Source organism: Rhinolophus ferrumequinum, chromosome 27, assembly GCF_004115265.2.
Source record: "Rhinolophus ferrumequinum isolate MPI-CBG mRhiFer1 chromosome 27, mRhiFer1_v1.p, whole genome shotgun sequence".
NCBI classification, from domain to species: Eukaryota; Metazoa; Chordata; class Mammalia; order Chiroptera; family Rhinolophidae; genus Rhinolophus; species Rhinolophus ferrumequinum.
The window spans coordinates 18,554,819-18,575,404 of NC_046310.1; the positions used below are offsets into that span (position 1 = coordinate 18,554,819).

The following is a 20,586-nucleotide window of genomic DNA, read 5'->3' on the forward strand; positions in this document are numbered from 1 at the left end:
TGGGGCGGGGTCTCAGATAATCACTAGGGTGGGGCAGGTGAAAGATGTTAGTCAGTTTGATGAAGATTCACATATGTCGTCTGCATTCGTCTTCACGCAGGGAGGGGGAGGGCTCAACAAAAAAATAATGGCTTCCGCCAGCTCCTCCATCCAGGAGAAAACTGCCCCTCCAGCCCTCACCCTGAAAGCCAGATAATTCTGTCTCACCCCCACCCGAACCCATGTGTCCCTGGCACCTTTGGATCTGCTGCCCCAGCGCTGGAGCTCAGAGTGAGTGAGTCGGTCAGTGAGTAAGTTCTTGCACGGGCCCTTTAAGAGGAGAACCTGGGAGTGCAGCCACCTTCTGTCTTACTCAGCCACAATCTCCACTGGTTTTCACAGCCAAAAGTTATAGGGACTTCTCTCCTGGGCACTGAAATCCTGGGCTAGGAAGGGGCTGGGACACCTCATTCCTCAGGGTGGGGGGGAATCTCTGCAGCTGTGATATCCCTCCTGATTTATAACAGTCACACATGGGTGTAGGACCAGCCTGTTCTGTGTCTCTGCCCCTCCTACCAGTCTCCAGGTGGCTTCTTTTGTATGTCCATAGTTGTAGGGCTTCAGCTAGACTTCAGGTGGTTCTCAATAATGGTTGTTCTGTGGTTTAGTTGTAATTGACGGTCCTGAGAAAAAGTGAGAACTGTGTTTACCTACTCTGTCATCTTGACTGGAAACCACCCCCACTTTTTAAATAATTACAGTGAACACACTGGAAAACTCTACATTTAATTTAATTATAAGGTGACGAACATCTTCCATTAGTGACATAAATATTATGATGTGAAACCTGGTTTTGATCCTTAGTTTTGGTTACAGAGAAATCAAGTATATTTGCTACGTCAGGACCTTTCTATCGCCTGCTGATGACATTGAAGATTTATTCTAGTGACTCCATGGAGTTTGCAGGGAAACATATCCTGTATTATGGAAGTTGGTGACCCAATCCCATGGTCTTCTCAAGTAGTCCAGGGGTCTCGGTGACGTGGAGCGTATTAGTAGGTAGGCACTACTCATGGCTATCAGTGTTCCAAAGAAAAAGACTCCTTTGTTTATCACCTGTAAAGACAGCAAAACTCTCTATGTTATTTGTCCAAAGATTAAAATATTGAAATATACTTCATTCTTAGATCAAGGGGTATACAATTTCCTTTGTTGTTTCACCTGAAACAGCAATTTAAGTGCATGACCCCTAACTGGTCTTGCAATGGCTGGTAAGGTGAATAGTTGGGAGCTTCCCTTCTCCTGTTCTCCTTTCTCTCTTTCCAGAAACATCTGAATCCTTGTGTTCTGTATAAGAAATTCTTAGCAGTCAACCTTTGTACGGCCATTAGCAAAAAAACCCCACAGTGTAGAAAAAGACCTACTAACTCTGTCTTAGAAGAGCACTGTGTTAAAGCCACAAACAATTCAGTCCCTGCTCAGACCCTGCACAAAATGTCCATGAGAAGAGTGATGGGCTTGGTGACCTCCGTGACTCAGACGCCATATATACCTGAAGAGTTTGAACACAGTGTCTCTACCACTTGCAGTGTATCAACATCACAAGGCTCATTCTAGTCTGGGTTACATACACTCCCATATCATCCTGGTCTTTTTTTACTGCACTTCTTGTCCTGCACTCTAACTACCTGTCACTGTCTCTTTCTCCTATTAGACTTTTAACTTCTTGAGGGCAAGGACCCTATTTTATTCATTTTTGAATGAGTAAATCTTGATTCCTTCATTCTCCACACAGCAAAGTAATCTTTCTGAAATCCACACCTGAGTTTATTAGGCTCCTTTAGTTTCACTGTTTTCCTTAAGCTAATATTCAGGATGTTTATAATTCTAACAGGTGTGAGGTGACATCTCATTGTGGTTTTGATTTGCATTTCCCTGATGATGATTGATGTTGAGCACATTTTCTTGTACCTGTTGGCCATCTCTATGTCTTCTTTGGAAAAATACCTAAAATATCTATTCAGTCCCTCTGACAATTTTTTAATTGGGTTTTTTTTTTTTTGCCATTGAGTTGAATGAATCTTTTATATATCTTGGATATTAACCCCTTATCAGATATATGATTTAAAAATATTTTCTTCCATTTCATAGGTTGCCTTTTTGTATTGTTGATGGTTTCCTTTGCTGTGCAGCTTTCTGGTTTGATGTAGTCCTGCGTCTTTACTTTTGCTTTTGGTGTCAAGTCAAAAAAAAAAAAAAATCACCACCTAAGTGTCCATCAATGGATAAATGAATAAAGAAAATGTGTCCATCAATGGATAAATGAATAAAGAAAATGCACACACGCACACATACACTGGAATATTATTTAGCCATAAAAAGAAGGAAATCATGGATGGACCTTGAGTTTATTCTAAATGAAATAAGTCTGACAGAGAAAGACAAATACTGTATGATCTCACTTAGCTGTGGAATTAAAAAACAAACAAACAAACATATAGATACAGAGAACAGATTGGTGGTTACCAGAAGCAGGAGGTAGGGTGGGCAATATGGATGAAGGGGGTCAAAATGTACAAACTTTCAGTTTTAAGATAAATAAGTCCTGGGGACGTAATATACAGCATGGTGACTATAGTTAATAATACTGTATTGCATATTTGAAAGTTGCTAAGAGAGTAGATCTCATTAGAAAAAATAATTTTGTAACTATGTATGGTGATGGATGTTAACTAGAGTTATTGTGGTGATCATTTTGCAGTATATACAAATATTGAATCATTTTGTTGTATACCTGAAACTAATATGTTATATGTCAATTATATTTCAATAATTTAAAAAAAGATGTTTAAGGCCCTGCTTACCATTCCAGCTCCACCTCCACCTCTAGCCATTCTCATCTGCATGTGCTATTGTCCAGCTCCACTGAAATAGTTGCCATTCCCATCCTGGACATGTAAGAGGTTCCTTCAGTTTCCAGGCGTCTTGGCCCAGTCCCGTGCTCCTCCAGGGGCACTCTGTGCCTTTCCACTGCAATTGTCCATCTTCATCCCCACCTTTACCCCCATTTCTGAAATATGTGAAGGGTAGGGACTACTTCGTATTCATCACTAACTATAGCTATTGGTTGAATTAATGAATTGTAAAATTTCCAACGAGAAAGATCAGGAATCTGAATGTGCATTTCCTGGCTTCTCTGGTTCAACTGCCCAAAATGAATGTGGCATAGCATTACATTGGAATTAGATTACGTTTTATAAATGATTCAATTCTGTCCAGTTTCACAAATTAAACCCGTAAGAGTACTGCATAAGGCAAACGCCAATTGCTAAATAAAAGTAAACAGTCACATTGCTGAAATAAAGTAAAAAAAGGTAGAAACATTAACATCAATTTTTTTAAATAACTTTTCTTTAAAAGCCCTCACTCTCTCTCTTTGCCTCTTCTTTGTAATTTTCTTCATTAGGCACTCTGCCTTCTGTGTACCCAGGATGTTTTTTGTTTGGAAGACAAATATTTTGTATCTGTCACATCATTTCTGTGCTTGCCTGCAGTAAAAAACCATTACACAATAGTGAGAATGCATTTGCTCAGGTGTCAATATGGGAACTCCATTGCACCAAAGGGTTTGTTCAGCTGGATCTGCAGGTCCTCTGTTAGTCCAGAGTTTTGACTAATTTCTGTTACTTCCTGGTTGGTTTGGAATATTGATTATGGCAGGAAGGGATCTGTTTAAAGCCATATTTGTCTTGACCTACACTATATTCAGGACAAATATTGGGTTATAACTGTCTTACTTTTAAAGACACAGGGAGGACATATCAATGAGCCTTTCAGTATCTTATAAAACTTTAATATATCTGATTAAAAAAAAAATTAGTCTGTCCCAACCTTTCGTTGCCGATGCCAGCGCAGCACTGCTTCATGGTATCTTATTCTGGAAAATGTGACCTGTAAGAAATTTTAAAGAGTGTTCTGTGTGTTCCTTAATGGCTAAACAGAAGATTAAAATGAGGAAACATCTTAAATTCAGATCCTTACCATGGTATAGAGAGGGATAAAGGTAGATGGCATAATAACATGAAGAAATCTCTCTATATTCTTTTGGAAGATGAACAACGGTGAGTTGACGTGTGATCGCATCTGTAATAGTGTAAGAATTTTTAGGAATATCTTGAACAAAGGACATTTATTTCTTTACCACAACTTGCTAATACTCTTTATTCTGATTCATCACCAAGTCATCAAAAAATTCTTATTTCCATAGTCATTCCCAATCCCTGTTAGTAAATGTCAATAGTATAGGACATTGTCTTTTCAAGAGCAATTACACAAAACCTTTTCGAGAATGCTATTTGCTCAGGAGTCACTATGGGAACTCTATTGTTGCAAAGGGATTGTTCAGCTGCATCTGCAGGTCCTCTGTGAGTCCAAAGATTTGACTAATTTCTGTCACTTCCTGGTTGGCTTGGAATATTGTTTATGACAGGAAGGAATCTGTTTAAAGCCATGTTGACCTTGACCTACTCCATATTCAGGACAAATATTGGGTTATAGCTGTTTTATTTTTAAAGACACAGGGAAGATACATGAATGAGCTTTCCAGTATATTATAGAACTTCTTTCACCATATATGAAACCATTCTGCTCAAGTTGAAGTCCACTTGACTACTTTCTGTCTTCCAAAGAGATGGAAAACAGCTACACTCTTTTTAAAATTTATCTTACAATTTTTTTTTTCATTTTGGTTGTTTTAAAACTAAAACAACAGCTATTTATGGTGAGATTTTTTTCCCTTTTTTAAACAATTTTCTTCTCTCTCAAATTTATTATTCTTTTCTTTTTTTTTTTTATTAGTTTCAGGTGCACATGACAAGGTAATACTTAGACGTTTATCATTTATATCCCTCACACTGTGTGAACCCCCCTCCCCCATCCACTACCCCTCTGACATCGCACACAGCCATTACATTTCCACTGTCTCTATTCCTAATGCTGTACTCCGCTTCTTGTAAGTACATACATACATATATATATATAAAATTATAGTTGGCATTCATTATTGTTCAGCTTCAGCTTCAGGTGTACACTGCAGTGATCAGGCATGTACATCCTCCCTGAGGTGGTCTCCCAAATGGGACAAGTGTCCATCAGATACCCTACAAAATCTTTACAACATTATTGATTCCATTCCCCAAATTAATTTTCAAAACCCCGTGGCCATCTTGTGGTTACGGACTGTTTTCTAACCCCCTCACCGTCCCCCTTATCCCCCTCCCGCCCCATCTAGCTACCCTCAATTTTTTCTCTATGTTATGGTGAGATTTTTTCATGTGACTGGCTCAAAATGGAATTGTGTTTTTTTCAGATTATTAATCTTGTTACCATGAATTTCTTCGGTATTGCATATTTTTTGCAGTGCGTAACGCCCCAAAGGATATTCAGTGCTACTCTCTAAGTTTGCAGCTTATAACATTAAGAGTGGAAATGCCATTTAACATTTGTTAGATTTTCCAAATATGTTAACACATACCAAAGTTATATTTTCATTAAAACAGTGTATTACTAATTCTAACTTACTAAATGCCTAAGGTGTGCGCCTGTGAATTATCAGAGATTGAAACCAGATATTTTGTCATCTTTGTTACCTCCTAAATGTCACAGCAATGTAGATGGGGATGATGTGTGTGTGTCATTGTCACTGTCTGCATAGTAACAATCCAGCTATGTGTACGGAATGCTGTGTGTGTGTGTGTGTGTGTGTGTGTGTGTGTGTTCCTTCTTTTGGCATCTATTCTTTGCAGCATGCATGAGACGGGCCTAGAGCAAAGAAAAATTTTTAAAAAGAATGTTTGTTAGAGTATCAGTAAATGATCTCTTGAAGTAGAAGCAAACCCTCTCACTCACCTCTATGTAATTGTACATGGATAGGTCTGAAATCGCGTGGTCATCGGGAATTCTAAATCTTGAGAATTCAGGAAGACACATACCTAGAAACCAAGTTAAATAATACATACTTTCCAAAACAGTTGATGAAAATGTGCTTGACTCTACACAGGTAAAATTAAATAGTATATTCTCTACCAGTGATCTCTCTAAGCTTTTAAAACGATAGGTAACCAGGTTGGATGTCCAGTAAACTATGAATCCTCAGCAATAACGTATAGGTATTTCCTATTGTGATTAAATAACAATATGATAAAATGAATATAATATACAGTGGTTGATCATAATATAATATAATATAATATAATGTAATATAATATTACACTGGTGTTTCCTTATTTCACAAATGGAAAGCAGTTCATATGTATGACTCCCCTCCAGTCCTGCTTAGAATTTGTTATTCTTCTTTATGTTCTCCCTTGGTACCCCACATACAGTTATTTCATTGCATACATGACACCTTATTAGCTTAAACAATAGCTCCCCCGTTATTTTGTGATCTCCTGGAGGCAGGGCCCATGTTTTATTCATGTTTGAAATCTTAACTTGGTATGTGGTAAATACAGAATAAATATTGATAAATTAGTTACAAATATAGCTTTCATGTGACTAAACAACTCTAGTTATTAAGGAAGCCATTTCTAAAGGCAAAGAACCTGGGTGAAAGTCCCGGTCTCACCACTGTTTAGCTACACGACTTTGGGGAGGTTCCTTACTCTTATCTAAGCTTAAATTTCCTCAGTTGTAAAATAGGGACAAGAATCGTACCTATGCTCATGTATTTCATGAGGACCAAATGAGATAATGCATTAAAATCATGAAGATAGCCAACACATATGAAATGTTCAGCGATATTAGTTATGATTATTATTGCCATATTATTATTGTTTTATCTTTGTTCTCTAGTAAACAAAACCAATACTGACAGTATATTCTAATACACAAACCCTCCATCCACCTCCATCATCATTATCACATGAAACCAATCACACGAGGGCTACGAAGGGAAGAAGAAAATGCCTCTGGATCTTGAGCATCTGAGTGAGATGACTGGGAAAAAAAGGGAGAAAACCAGAAGCAATTGTCCCAGGAACCTATACTCTCTTCCAATCCAGACACCAATGCTTAAGTCCAATGACTTCCTATAACATTATCACAAACATTTGCTGTGAACTTACTCTGGGATAGACTTTTTTTTTTAAGGTGTCACACGAATCAGTTTATTTAACCTTCACAACAACTTTCTGAATTGGTATTATTATTTCCACTTTACAGACGGAAAAAACAAAAAACAAAACTTGAGACTTGAAAAAACCAGTTCTCTAACTCTGTCCCTTACCTGAAACAGGTTTAAATTCAGAGGTAGTCTTTGAGAACATGTGATGCTGAGAAGCAGTAAAAGTTATCCAGTTCTTAAGCTATTGTTTGCCATTTCTTTCTCAGATGAGCCTAGCATTTATATACTTATGTATAAACATTTAGTTTAATATAATTTCAGAATTACATACGAAAGTTTAAACTTCAAGATTTGTAAAATTAATATACTGGCAGAATCAATTTTAATCAAAAGGCAAATGGAAGTATCAGATGCAATCTTTGATAAGGCAAAAAGCAAGAAAGCATTGGGGCAGGGGGTTTCAGAGGGCAAAGTGCAGGGGATTCAGGCCAGGTGCCTGAAGGGGAGACAAAGGAGCGTATCTTTGGTCTCAGAACTTTTATCTTTGTGTGGATCACTACATAGAGTTCCATGTACAAACCTTAAAAGAAACTATGTTTCCCTCTCTGGGTGCTCCTGGTCTGATATGGGAGACAACAGTGGCAGAGACTATTAACAGAAATATTTATAATCCTGAACATGAAATCTGGACCATGGGTTTGTGGTCATCCAGGATCAGAAGTGGGTCTACAGTTCATCAGCAGGGCTAGTCCATGTCCATTCGAGAAATTTTACTTACTAAGATCATTATGGAACTTATCCATTAACTCGTCAAATACCAAGCAGTCTTCAAAGCCCTGAAATAAGAAAAAATGGGAAAAAATAATTGGAAATAATAAAAGCTTCTTAAAAATTTTGAACAGACCTTCCATTAGTGAGTATAATTCGAAGGATGTGTACTCTTAGTCTGAACACAACTGAGTATTGGCACCTGGCATTGCATTATGACTGTAAAAGGCCATCATTTGCATGCTTGATAGTTTCTCTTTGTCCAATTTATATGTATATATTAAGTATAATGATTTGGAATATTATCAAAATTTTAAGTTACTTGTCATTTTGATGGATTCCATTGCTTCTTCAAGAAGTTTGCTCTACCATGAGTATTAGAATTATATTTTAACTATTCAGGTCTTTAAGATTCATATTTAGAGACATTTAATGACAGATTAGAACTCTCATGTTAATTTAGGTCCTATAAGCCAAGATTAAAGCAAGTTTTCAATATTAAGAACTCCACAAAATTAATAAGGTACTACTAAACGTAGTACCTTATTAAATGCAGTGGGAAAGAAGAAAATCAAAAGCTGTGTTTCCTGCTTTCTAGGATTTCAAATCATAGTTTTAGAGACAATATAAAAATATGTAAAAGTTAAAAAATAAAATAATTTTCACATCAGTTATGAAGATTATATCTGAAGCAAATAAATGCAAATTATATAGGCTGTTAATGCTATAGGAATTATATAGATGAGAGTTGTGTTAGAACATATTATGATAAATCCTGGAGTAATGATTTGAACCCTGGCCTTCTGATGCCAGAGACTGGGCATTTATCTACTATGCTAAAATTAATGTTCTTATGTTTTTATAAAACAAAATGGTTACCACTACTTTGTGGAAAATACAATTGATTAGATTCACAACCTATTTATACTTGGGCTACTATATTCTAACAACCAAAACCACGGAAGAATATGATAATAAAGTTGTTAGTTAGTCATCAAATATACGTACAATATTTGAACACTACTTTTCTGAAATATTTTTCTAGCCAGAACGGTAAAATTTCCATGAAAGCAATAGTATTCAATATCTAATCTGTTTTATTTAATGCTGTCAATTGTGTTTTCTTTTCCTTTGGGAAAAAAAGAAGTGAAGAAAAATAAAACACAACTAGGGATTTTTTTTTTCTTTTTTTGAGCCTAACATTTATACACTTACATATAACCTCTAGAAAAAATATTTTAAGATGTAAATCTTGAATTACTGATAATCGTTTCCAAATTTCAAGCTATCAACATTTTCTAACTGCACAGAAAACAATCTATGATTAATGCTTTTCTCTGAATTAAATTACTGGATCAAGTAATCCAAGACTTGACCCTGGTTAGCGATCAATCTAGTTAAACAGCTGGTATGGTTGCTGAATTGATTTTCTCAGAGATTACGTGAGGATAGTTTTAGACTTTTTTTTTTAAATTAGTTTCAGGCGTACAAAAGAACAGTGACTAGACATTGATATACCACACAAAGTGATAACCCCAATAAGTCTATTACCCATGTGATACCGCACAGTTATTGCAATATTATTGACTATATGCCTCTTGCTGTACTTTACATCTCCATGACTTATTTTGTAGCGACCAATTCGTATTCATCCCTTCACCTTCCTCACTCAGCCCTCCTACCCACCTCCCATCTAGTAACTATTCAGTTTGTTTCTGTATCTTTGAATCTGTTTCTGTTTTGTTTATTTTGTTTTTTTATATTCCACATATAAATGAGATCATGTAGTATTTGTCTTTCTCAGTCTTATTTGAGATTTTTTTAGTTGAGACTCAGCCAGAAAAATTTCAGTGGCTTTCTAAGGTAAAAGAACTTACCGCGTTCATCCCTTGCCCAAAAAAGGGCACTATGGCGTGAGCTGCGTCTCCCATCAGCACACAGTGTGATTTATAGTGAAAAGAAGAGCATTTTACAGATATCATGGCCTGGGCAGGCAACAGAAAGAAATCTTGTGCCAGGGCTTGCCTTCAGAGGAAAATAATCAGAATGTAAAGATATTAAGTTGGGTATTAAATATTGCATAATTCTTTCACATTTACTGCCTTTATTGCCATAGGATTTTATTGAGAAATACATAAGAATGCCAGGAAGAAAACAGGAAAGGGAAAAATTGAAGTTTCTTCCAGTTCCCAAATTCCATTGTTCTAATTACCTCCTTGGTTTGCAACAATGTTAATCACATCCCAAAAGAACAGATTTGACTGTATTTCAATAACTTGAAATATGTTTGCATTATATGACATGAAAATTTCACTATCATCCACATGGGTCATGCAATTTTCAACTATGTTGGTGTGTTTTAGATTTCTGTGGAAAAATTGAGATGCTACTATGTATCTGATTAAAACTACAACAGATCAAAATAAAATTTAATGTGAATTTATATGTATTTGAAAATAGACAATTGTAATCACGCTAGTATTTGTCAAGCATCTACAGTTTTGTGAAAGCTGTAAGTAGAGAAATAGTACATATGCTCAAGGATCTTAAATATAGTTGGAGAGGCAAAAAAAACAGCCATGGAACATAAGGGCTAAATTTTGGTGTACAGAAATTTCCTTCAGTGTCAAGAGAAGCAGCGATCGATACACACTGAATTTGTCTGCAGTAAAGAATGAAAACTGACAATTTAAAAATATCTGTCATAGGCTGCTATCCCTTTTACATAGTTAGTTCATCTATGTTCATCTAAGTTCAACTGCCCTAATCGTTAGGTATCTTGATTGATACCTATTTTAAGGATGAAATATCTGAGATTCAAGGAAGTAAGGGGCAGAAGTAGTATTAAAAATCTTATTCTTTCTGCAGCATTGTGCTGCCTCCACAAAGACGTCATTAAAGGTAGAAAATGAGCTGGCTTCCAGGAGGGACGGACAGTGGGAGCAGAAGCACCAAAGGAGACCATATGATGAGGCCCGCATGGTGGGTGATGCTGACATGGGCCACGGCAGTCCTGGGTCACAAACCAGAAAGCAAATACAATTAGCTGTCAATCTGGGGGAACTTTGTATGTGCCAGGCTTTGCGCTGAATGATTTATAGGTAAGGTGTCCTTTACATCACAATAACCCTTTGGGGCAGTACTATTATTACCACCTTTTTAATGTGAGGTTAGCTTACACAGCTAGTACGTGGTAGACCTGAGACCTGAGGCTACCGGTGGTACCTGCCATGCCACAGATTTGCATACCCACCAGGGTTCTGCACAGGATACAGAAAGGCCTCGGGACATTGGGTGACTTTTCTTTCCTAGAGAAACTGGCCCTGCTGGGGTTGTTGAGCTTCTGGCTCACAGCCCAGCATTCCCTCAGACTTTTGCTAACATCGTCTTCTTATCGAGGTCACTGCACAGTCGGTCACATTTAAGCAAAACTGAAATACGGTGCATAACTTTTATTTGAATTTCGAATAACTCAAACCAATGAAGCAAAAGGCACAATTGCACATCTTGAAACTTACTCGCCAATTAGAGGAACAGAATCTGGAAAGTACTTATGGAAGAAATCCAGTACATCTCTACTTGTTAGGAGCTTTTCAAACTCTTCAAAGGGCATGAACAAAGTACATGTGAAAGATTTGTTCTGTGAGAAGAGGAAGAACAGTGTGAGAGAGAATCGAGGCCAGCGTTGCTAGCACACAGCTATATCCCTAAATTACAGGCTGCTTGTTGTGGCCGAGGGGCACCTGGGGGGACTGTCCAAGCAGACAGAAAAGTTATCCTTGTCTTTTTCCCTCATTCCCAAAGAAAAGCTCTGCCAAGTCCCAGGGCTACTCCCCCGCTTCTCGGTTATTAGGAGAATCTCTACACTGTAAATTCCAGATATTTTCACCAAGAAAACAACACACTGCTAGATTACTACTAGGTTGGTTGGATTTAATTTCTCCTTTCTTCTCTATTGTTCCTTTTAAGACAGTATGACTACGCACTGGACCCTAGGACTGATAACAAGAGAAAGAAAAAGAAAGAAAAAGGCCAACCAGAGAAATAGCTATAGCTATATAATAATAATAATAATAATAATAATAATAATAATAAATGTATTTTATATATTTATATATTTTTAAAAAGTCTCTAGGGTCTAATGAAAGAACAGCCATAATCTTTTTTAATAATGTATATTCCAATGTTCTATAAACCTTAAAGGCTGAAAGTACTTTCTAGTATACAACCTAAATCTCACTGGCTTTATTTTGGGGCCCTCTTTTCCTACATTGTTTTTGGGGAGCTAAGCCCCCATTAGTCATCCATGTATGTTAAATCTCCTTTCCAAAGTAAATAATTGGCATTACTACAGGTTTTTCCTCAATAATCCCACAGTTTCAAAGACGTAATCACCAAATAGACTAAATAAGGACAAGATTAATCAGGTGTACATATATTCAGCACAAAAGTAAATCATGAACAATATTAATTATGATGCAAAATTATAGTTGACAAAAAATTCTACAGTACCATGTTAGGAAGTGCAATCATCATAAAGGTATTTCTAGGCCAAATGTGCAGATAATTAGGTTCCATGGCGTACTGCAGAAAAAAAGTATATATAAATATGTTTGATTAGTGATTAAGGCAGTATATATCTATAAAACAGACTCTGCTTATGTTAAAACTGTGTCCACAGCAATTCAAATCAGCGTCATATGCATGGTGCGATGCACATCTATCGTTATATAAAGTAGAATTAGTCTTAGAAAATACTCTGTCTGTCTCTATAAACTCAACCTAAGGTGGGTTTTTGATATGAGGTATAATCCAAGATGTGAGAACATGCTATAAGGAGATGTTCTCTTTCTTTCTTTATTTCCATGAACACACATACACACATATACACACACACTCACACACACATACTCACACACACATACTGGATATACACACACATATGGGGGCGCCAAAAAAATGTGTACAAGTGGACACTTTGGTCAACATTGCTCAAGATGTAGTTCGCCGTCATCAGAAGTGTCTGGACACTGACGGGAACCACTTTGAGCATCTCTTGTAATTGCAGAAGTCAAATGTGACTTGTATTCATCTTTTGTTATCGGTATATATTGAGTATTACAATTTTAATACAGTTTTCCTTTCTTAAAATGTGTATACATTTTTTGGCACTCTCTGTATATACTTATATAAAATATATACACATGCATGAACTACATATGTATGTGTATATATGTGTGTGTAATATATATGTGTGTGTAATTAACTATATATGTATGTGTATATATGTGTGTAACATATATGTGTGTGTAATATTTTTATACTTTATTTTTCATCTTATTTGGGGACTTATTTGTACAGATTTTAAAGTCCTAATTTAAATTTTATGGCCAAAACAAAATTTTACAAACAAGCCTCTTGTCACTTGTTTCCTACAACATAAATAATAGAGAGTTCTTGTCTCTTTAATGACCCCTCTACAACACAATAGCACCCTGAGTAAGTATTGATTACTTTGGTGGATCAATTGACCCAAAGACCCAATTGACCCAAACCCTTAAGGTTCCCAGGGGTAATATATGTATATATGCATAAAACTATGAATCGATTTTCCAAATATTTCAATTTTGTGTTACTTTTCATAAATATTTAGGAAGCACCTACCATGTACATATCTTACACATACCTAGTAAGAAGAACACATGAATCACCGAGTAGTCTCCTAGCAAACATTTTCACTCTATAATAGTTATTTGTGTCTTAGGAGAAGAGACTGTTGCTTCCTGGCTTTTTTTTTTTTTTATCCCCAGAGCCTCAAAGAAAGCCCAATACACAGACACAGAAGTGAATAAATGCATAACCCTTTGACCTCAAACATCTTACTTTGCAGTTGAATAGGCAAGATGTATCCATATGGAAAGCCTAGTAACTTCCCTTTAGTGACAATTAAGTGGTAGAGAGACAGTAAGTGATTTGCTGCCAAATTAGAAGGATAGGAGATAAAAACTGGGCAAGTAAGAAATGTGTGGGGCTGACGTGGTTAAAAGAAGGGATTTGTAGATTAAATAAGAATTGAAGGACAATGGCTTCTGGGTAGGGGTGAACCTTCTGGGTAAAGCAGTGTTTTAGAGGGGTAATAAGGACACCAGCCTGCGTGACGCAAACGTCCTTGCTTTTCCCTTTTGCTATCTTTTGACCACGTCTACAACCTTGTAGAACTCCAAAAGATAAAGAAGAGTGGATAAATGACAGCTGACCAATTTATCATTTATTGCGATAGTAGATGTTTAAACTGCTGATTAAAAGCTGGAAGATAATACATACCTCCTATCTTCACCATTGGCATAGATTATACATTGTTCTGATAATAAATATGATACCAAGAAAATTTTGGTGTTCATAAGTATTCAAGGACCCTACAAAACAACCCTTTCAATTTTCAACTTTTTAATTACCAATTTATGCTCCAATAGCTATCCTTATCCAATAGCAGTCCCAAGGTCAGGCCTGTAGTAATTACCATTGGGCCTCTCACCACAAGTCCCTCTAAACATAATTTCTAAGCAAAAACATTTTCCTTGCTCTCAAAAGCATCTTTAAGATGAGTCTCCCATACATTTCCCCCAAACACCCCTTTTTATTAACTCAATCTCATCACCCACCCAATCTCATCCCCACTCCAATCATCAGGAATTGAGTAAAAGTATCTGCTACATTAAAGAAAGACAGAGGAGGAGAGGAAGGAAAGAAGGAAGGAAGGAAGGAAGGAAGGAAGGAAGGAAGGAAGGAAGGAAGGAAGGAAGAAATGAAGGAAGGAAAGAAGGAAGAGTAATTTTCACTGGATTGCTTTTAGTCCATGTAAAAATTTCCCTTGTCTGGGAAACATGTCAAAACAGTGGAGACTTTTTGTAAACCACTCATCATTACTATTAAATATGAATACCTAGAAAATAAATTGCTGTCTTAAATTTACATTAAGAGGCATGATTCTACTCAAATCTGGGACAAATTTTCAACAGAATCCTAATATCATAAAATTCAGAATTATCAGATCCTGGGCCATGAGAATAGGACCTACCAGAAAACCATAAAATAAGCATTGAAGAATTAGTATATATATTTTTGAGCAGAAAGAAATAAATGGACAATAAAATGTTAAACTATGGATCTGACTGGTGGATACAGTTTGGTATACAACTGGTATATAAAACCAGTATCCCAAATTGACATTTTATAGATATCTGAATTTCAAACAAATAGATTAAATCATTACCTTAAAAACATAATGTTTTATAAGCAAATCAAGTATTTAACTAATGCTCTTTACTTATCCCTTCTTATAAGCCAAGATCCTTATTCTTTCTGTTGGTATTTTAATTTCCCTTAGTAAGTTTCTACATTTATTTGCTAGTGACAAGTTAAATATACTTACCACATATCTGCCTCAGGCCACGTATGGTTTAACGTAGGAACCAGGGAATGAGAAAAACTCAATGGAAATCTCTTTGCAACAACTTGCAGTTCACTTTATTTACTAATTATGATCGATTAAATCATGAGTGTAAGAAGTCTGGATTGTCAGTATACAGAATTGATTCCCGACCCATTTTTTTCTCCCAAGAGAAAATAGAAAAATGATATTATTATCTAAGACAAATTCCATGTATGTTTCCTATAAGGTAGTGGTAATTCCTTTCTTTTTTACCAGTCAGGAAACTATATCAAAAGGTAAGGGAAAGTGATATTATTGAAAGGATACCTGTACTCCCCATTTGTTATTAATTACAAAGTACTTGTGACAAACCTCAAAACTGACCAAGACACGTGACTGAGAACAACTGCACTAGAATATACTTCTACACTAGTATGGGGAGGACGGTTACTGTGTATGGAAAAGGGATAAGAAAGGGAAAGGACTTACACCACCATTCTTAGGTGGAATAGTCAACTCCATGTACCCATGAGGAATGTATTGCTGACTGTAATCAAAGCGTGGTTTCTTCATGAGGTGACTTCTGACAGTTGAATAGGCTCCATCACATCCTACAATGAGGTCACAAGTGACATCTTTGGGAACTTTGTCAGATCTGGAAAATAAACCATCCAAAAAAAGAAATGGTCTAATGGTGAAAATAATGATGTACCTCTAGCTGGGTATAAAAAAATAGCGACTCAACGGGGCCACTATTCCCTTTTACATATCTGACTTAGAGCTTTGAGTTGATAGGTATAAAATGTACATAACAGTTATCCCTATCAAGGTTTTTTTTTGGGGAAATGAGAACAACACACAACCATACTGATTCATAAACACATGGTAAGCCACGGCAGTGTGACTAAGAGTTGAGCTGCCTGCATGAAGGAAGAGAATCTTGAAAAGAAGGTAAAATGTTCCAAGTAGAGAAAATGTATGGAGAACTGCAGGGATGTGACCAGGATTTTTTAGGAACAATATGTTTGGCTTGAGCAGAGGGTAGCAGATGATAAGCTAAAGAAAAGAATACAGTGTGGAGAGGGAAAAAAAGGAGGAGAAGAAGAGTATTCTGAATGTTAAGACAAAAGTTTTAAATACATTATCCTGGCAAAAAGGAGAAAATTTTTTCCATGGGGGCAATGATGTATGAGAAGTGGTAATTTGAGAAATCTCACTTGCAGTGGACATACTGAAGTGGAGGCAGAAGAGAAGGAAAGGTGGACAAGGTGACTGCAGCAGCCTCCATGCAGGGATGACAGCTGAGGGCTGTGACGCTCAGGAAGAAGGAGACATACTCTGAGGCCCACAGAACACTTAGGAGAAAACAGGGAAAGGGGCATTCTCATTATCTGGGTAATAGTACGAGGGAAGTCAAGAGTGGGACAGGCTTGCAGAAAAACAGGTGGTCAACGTTTTCAATATGTTTGAGATTATGGCAAGAGGTACCTCTGAATGTGTTTCATGAGAAATTCACATAGATTAGGATTGGAATAAGGACTCGGAATGAAGGTAGAGGCCTGGGCTAGTGGTTCATTTTAGAGATGTGAATTTACAAGCAGCTGTTGAATGGACTATGAATCCATGGCAATCCCCAAGAATGGGACATGAGGTTTGGAACTTCAAGGAAATAGAGTCATCTAAGGAGAAGCAGACAAATAGCCTCCAGAAAAAGGAGAGAAGAAGCAGAACTGTGGAGGATCCTGTGTTAGAAGGCTGGAGAGAAGTTGAAGCAGAGTGTGGTCACCAGTGTGGAATACCGTGGGAGGGTGAGCGAGCACGAGGATTGAAACGAGTGGCGTTTGTATTCAGAGGACATCTAAATTTTCAATCTAAAACTCATTGAAGAGTGCCAGGTGGGTACTAGACTAGTAAGGGGGATCACTTCATAAATTATATAAATGTCTAACCGCCATGCTGTACACCTGAAATTAATATAAAGTGATATTGATTGTCAACTGTAATTGAAAAATTAAAAAAGAGGGCAAGACAAAGGGGACTAAGAGGTCCAAATTTCCAGGTATAAAACAAATAAGTCATGGGGATGTAATAATGTACAGCATAGGAAATAGAGTCAATAATATTGTGATAGTGTGGGACGGTGTCAGTTGGTTGCTTGACTTATGGTGATCACCTCTTTAGCATAGGGAATATAATCAATCACGTAGTCATAACTTTGTATAGTGCCAAGTGGGTACTGTGGAATAACTATGATATATACCTGAAACTAATATAATATTGTATGTTAGCTATATTTTAATAAAAATCTTTAAAAAAATAATACAATTCATTGACTCTAGAACATAGTTGAATTACCCTTCTGGTAATTACTTAACTCTTTCAAGAGCCAAAGAACAAAGTTCACAAATACAGTTCTCCATTCCAACCCTTCACTCTTCCCTGGGAAGTAACAGGCTGGCTGGTGATTACCCAAGCACTGTGATCACTCCTTCCTCAGGACTGCATTTCAACAGCCTGTGGCCAAAGTGCATCTTCACGTTGGGATATTTCTCAACAGCTGGAAAAACAAAGAAAGAAAGCAAACAAAAATAAAATCCCAATTCATATTTCACTTACTCAAATGGCTATACTAATCATTTTCTGACAACAGTATGATAGCACTAGGTATTTCTGCTTAACGTAAAAATGATTAGTTAAAATGATAACATGACAGCTCTTTGGTAAATATTCCAGGATAATTTGGTAGTAGAAGACATGAATAAAAATCAACTATCCTCATCTCGGAAAAAAAAAATTAACTAATTTCAATTTCCATTATTCAAATTCTTACATTGCTGTACTTATTGGCACCCTGGGAAAGAAGCAGGCATTATGTACTTTAAAAGTTGCCTCTATCTTAAGGCTTTATTTGTGATTGGAAATATTCAGCCAAACTCCTTTTCTCTATGCCTGCCGTAAGTCCTCTAGACTTCTAATTCCAGTTGTCACAACTGTAGATTATTGATACTAATTCTTTTTGTAATCCAACCATGGAACACGTAGAGGGAAAAAATGAGTAAAAAGATTTGAAACTCCTCAATAAATAGAATCAGATTATTTTAGTGCCTCTTTTTTTTTTTTTTTTTTTTTTTTTTTTTGCCTGCTATGAATCTTTGGAATTTAGCGATTCTCATTCTCTTAGCTATTAATCGTGTTCCTGTTAAAGTAGTAAAATATGATTTTTTGTCCCTCAAAATTTTTTCATGGACAGGAGAGCTGTAATTATAGGCTATTTATTGATTTTAAAGCTACAAATTAGGATGTAGGTGTTAGTTCAAAACCCTTCAGATTATTGGAGTAACTGAGATCCTCCAAGGAATGGTAAGATGACAGATGACAGAAAGTACAAAAAAAAAAAAAATAGGGAACATATGCTTGTCTGTACTTAATTCTCTTTTTTGCCTCAGGTTTTACATTCTTTTGTTCTGTTTTGATTGAGTTTGATTTAGAGTTTGAAGAGTTTAGATTCTTGGATATGGGATTGGAAGTTTTAGAATACCGAAAACTGAGTGACCTTAAACCAAGACTTATTTATGTATAGGAAATCTTTTGACAAATAACTTTAGAGAAATCAGAGTTTACCTGAACTAGTAAGGGAATGTTTTGGAATCGACTTTATATTTATTTATTTATTCATTCATTCATTCATTTATAATGTATTCTAATACACCCCAAAGAATTTTTTATAGAACAATAGTCCTGGGATATGCTCCCAATAAATGAATGAATGAATGAATAAATAAATAAATCTTCTGAGGTTAAATCCTTTGGAGAAATGCTAACACTCTGACCCTCCTGGCTATACTGTCCTGGTCTCCAGCCAAATGTGGCTCTTGAGTGTTTGAAATATGGCTGGTTTGAATGGAGATGTGCTGCCATGCATTGGATTTTTACACCCTAATACAAAAAGTAAAATATATATATATATATATATATATATATATATATATATATATATATAGAACAAAAATGTCTCATGAATAACTGTCATATTGCTTACACATTGAAATGATAATATTTGGATATATTCAGTTAAAATACATTTTTAAAATTAATTTCATCTGTTTCTTTTTAGTTTTTTTTAATGTGGTTAATATATAATTTAAAATTACACATATGGCTGGCACTTGAGGCTACATATCGGACAGTGCTCTAGAAGATCTGCAATGCAGACTGGGAGAATAGAGGCTCTGGGAAGTACTGCTAGAGAAAAGACTTTTAAAACTTGTTTAATGCAGGACTTGTCAAACAAACATGACCATATGTCCTCTATTCTGTTTGTTTCGCTTAGCAATTATTAACATCAAACAGAATAGTGAACAGTGAAATAGTCCCACATGAAATGCTGATGCTGGAAAATGTTTGAGTTAAAATGTTTCAGAGGGGAAGCTGTTCAGTTAGGAAGAAATAAGCATGTATAACTGAGTGAGCATGTGGAGTAGGCAGCTCACACATTTGATGCTGTGTAAAGGAATAAAGAAATTTACATTCCAATCGAAGTTTGGGAGTCAAGAGATTCAGCATTTATTTTATTAATGTATTTATAGCATTAGTGAAGTTTCATGCTGTGCAGCACAATTCTAATGAAAAACAGTGAGAGGAGCTTCTGATGTATACAATAAAATTGGATCTTCTCCATATGTTAGCTCCTTAGTGTTAGCAGTTGTTTCAAAAATAATATTGGTGGCAGTGACTGTAGTAGCCTTTTGAAATAAAGACTCAAATTAAAATCCAGATTCTACCACTTATTAACAGTGAGACCCCTTACACTGTGGAGCCCTCTAAGCCTCCTTCACCATGTGTACAACTGCGATACAAATAATTCCCACCTCACATAGTTTTCAGGAGGGTTATACAAATCAAAGCATAAAAAGCACTTAACATAGTGCTTGGTGCCTCATGAATGTTTACTATTATTTTTATCTTAATAAATTGAGACGATGCTGGTACCTTTTTAAAAAGTTGTTTTGTGAATATTTATTTTCTTAAGGTCAACATGAATATATCTAGCTGTTTAGCCCCACTCCACCCGTCTACCCATCCAAAAGACAGTCTTACAAATGTAAGTGAAAAGTTGAAGTAAGCATACCAAATCCTATTTCTTAAGTCCCTGGTGAATCAACTGGAGTGACTTTCCCCATTACTTCTCCTCCCAGTTCAATTGAATTCAATTCAAAACACACATTGCAAATTTGCATTGGGTATGGAAGTATGGAGAAACACAGATAAATCATGGGGAAACTGC

The 20,586-nt window shown here is 36.2% G+C and overlaps 1 protein-coding gene across 1 annotated transcript in view; it reads right to left on the bottom strand.

The window, feature by feature from the left end:
- Positions 1–749: 749 nt before the first annotated feature.
- Positions 750–20,586, bottom strand: part of KMO (kynurenine 3-monooxygenase) — a 39,292-nt gene continuing 19,455 nt past the window's right edge. Inside the window, exons 6-15 of the mRNA XM_033099810.1 lie at positions 17,772–17,859; positions 15,792–15,957; positions 12,383–12,454; positions 11,389–11,510; positions 9,748–9,895; positions 7,881–7,938; positions 5,887–5,969; positions 4,021–4,122; positions 3,871–3,930; positions 750–1,095 (exon numbers count right to left, since the gene is read on the bottom strand). Of these exons, the coding sequence (XP_032955701.1) occupies positions 922–1,095; positions 3,871–3,930; positions 4,021–4,122; positions 5,887–5,969; positions 7,881–7,938; positions 9,748–9,895; positions 11,389–11,510; positions 12,383–12,454; positions 15,792–15,957; positions 17,772–17,859 (1,073 nt within the window). The 3' untranslated portion in view covers positions 750–921. The remainder of the gene's footprint in view (positions 1,096–3,870; positions 3,931–4,020; positions 4,123–5,886; positions 5,970–7,880; positions 7,939–9,747; positions 9,896–11,388; positions 11,511–12,382; positions 12,455–15,791; positions 15,958–17,771; positions 17,860–20,586) is intronic.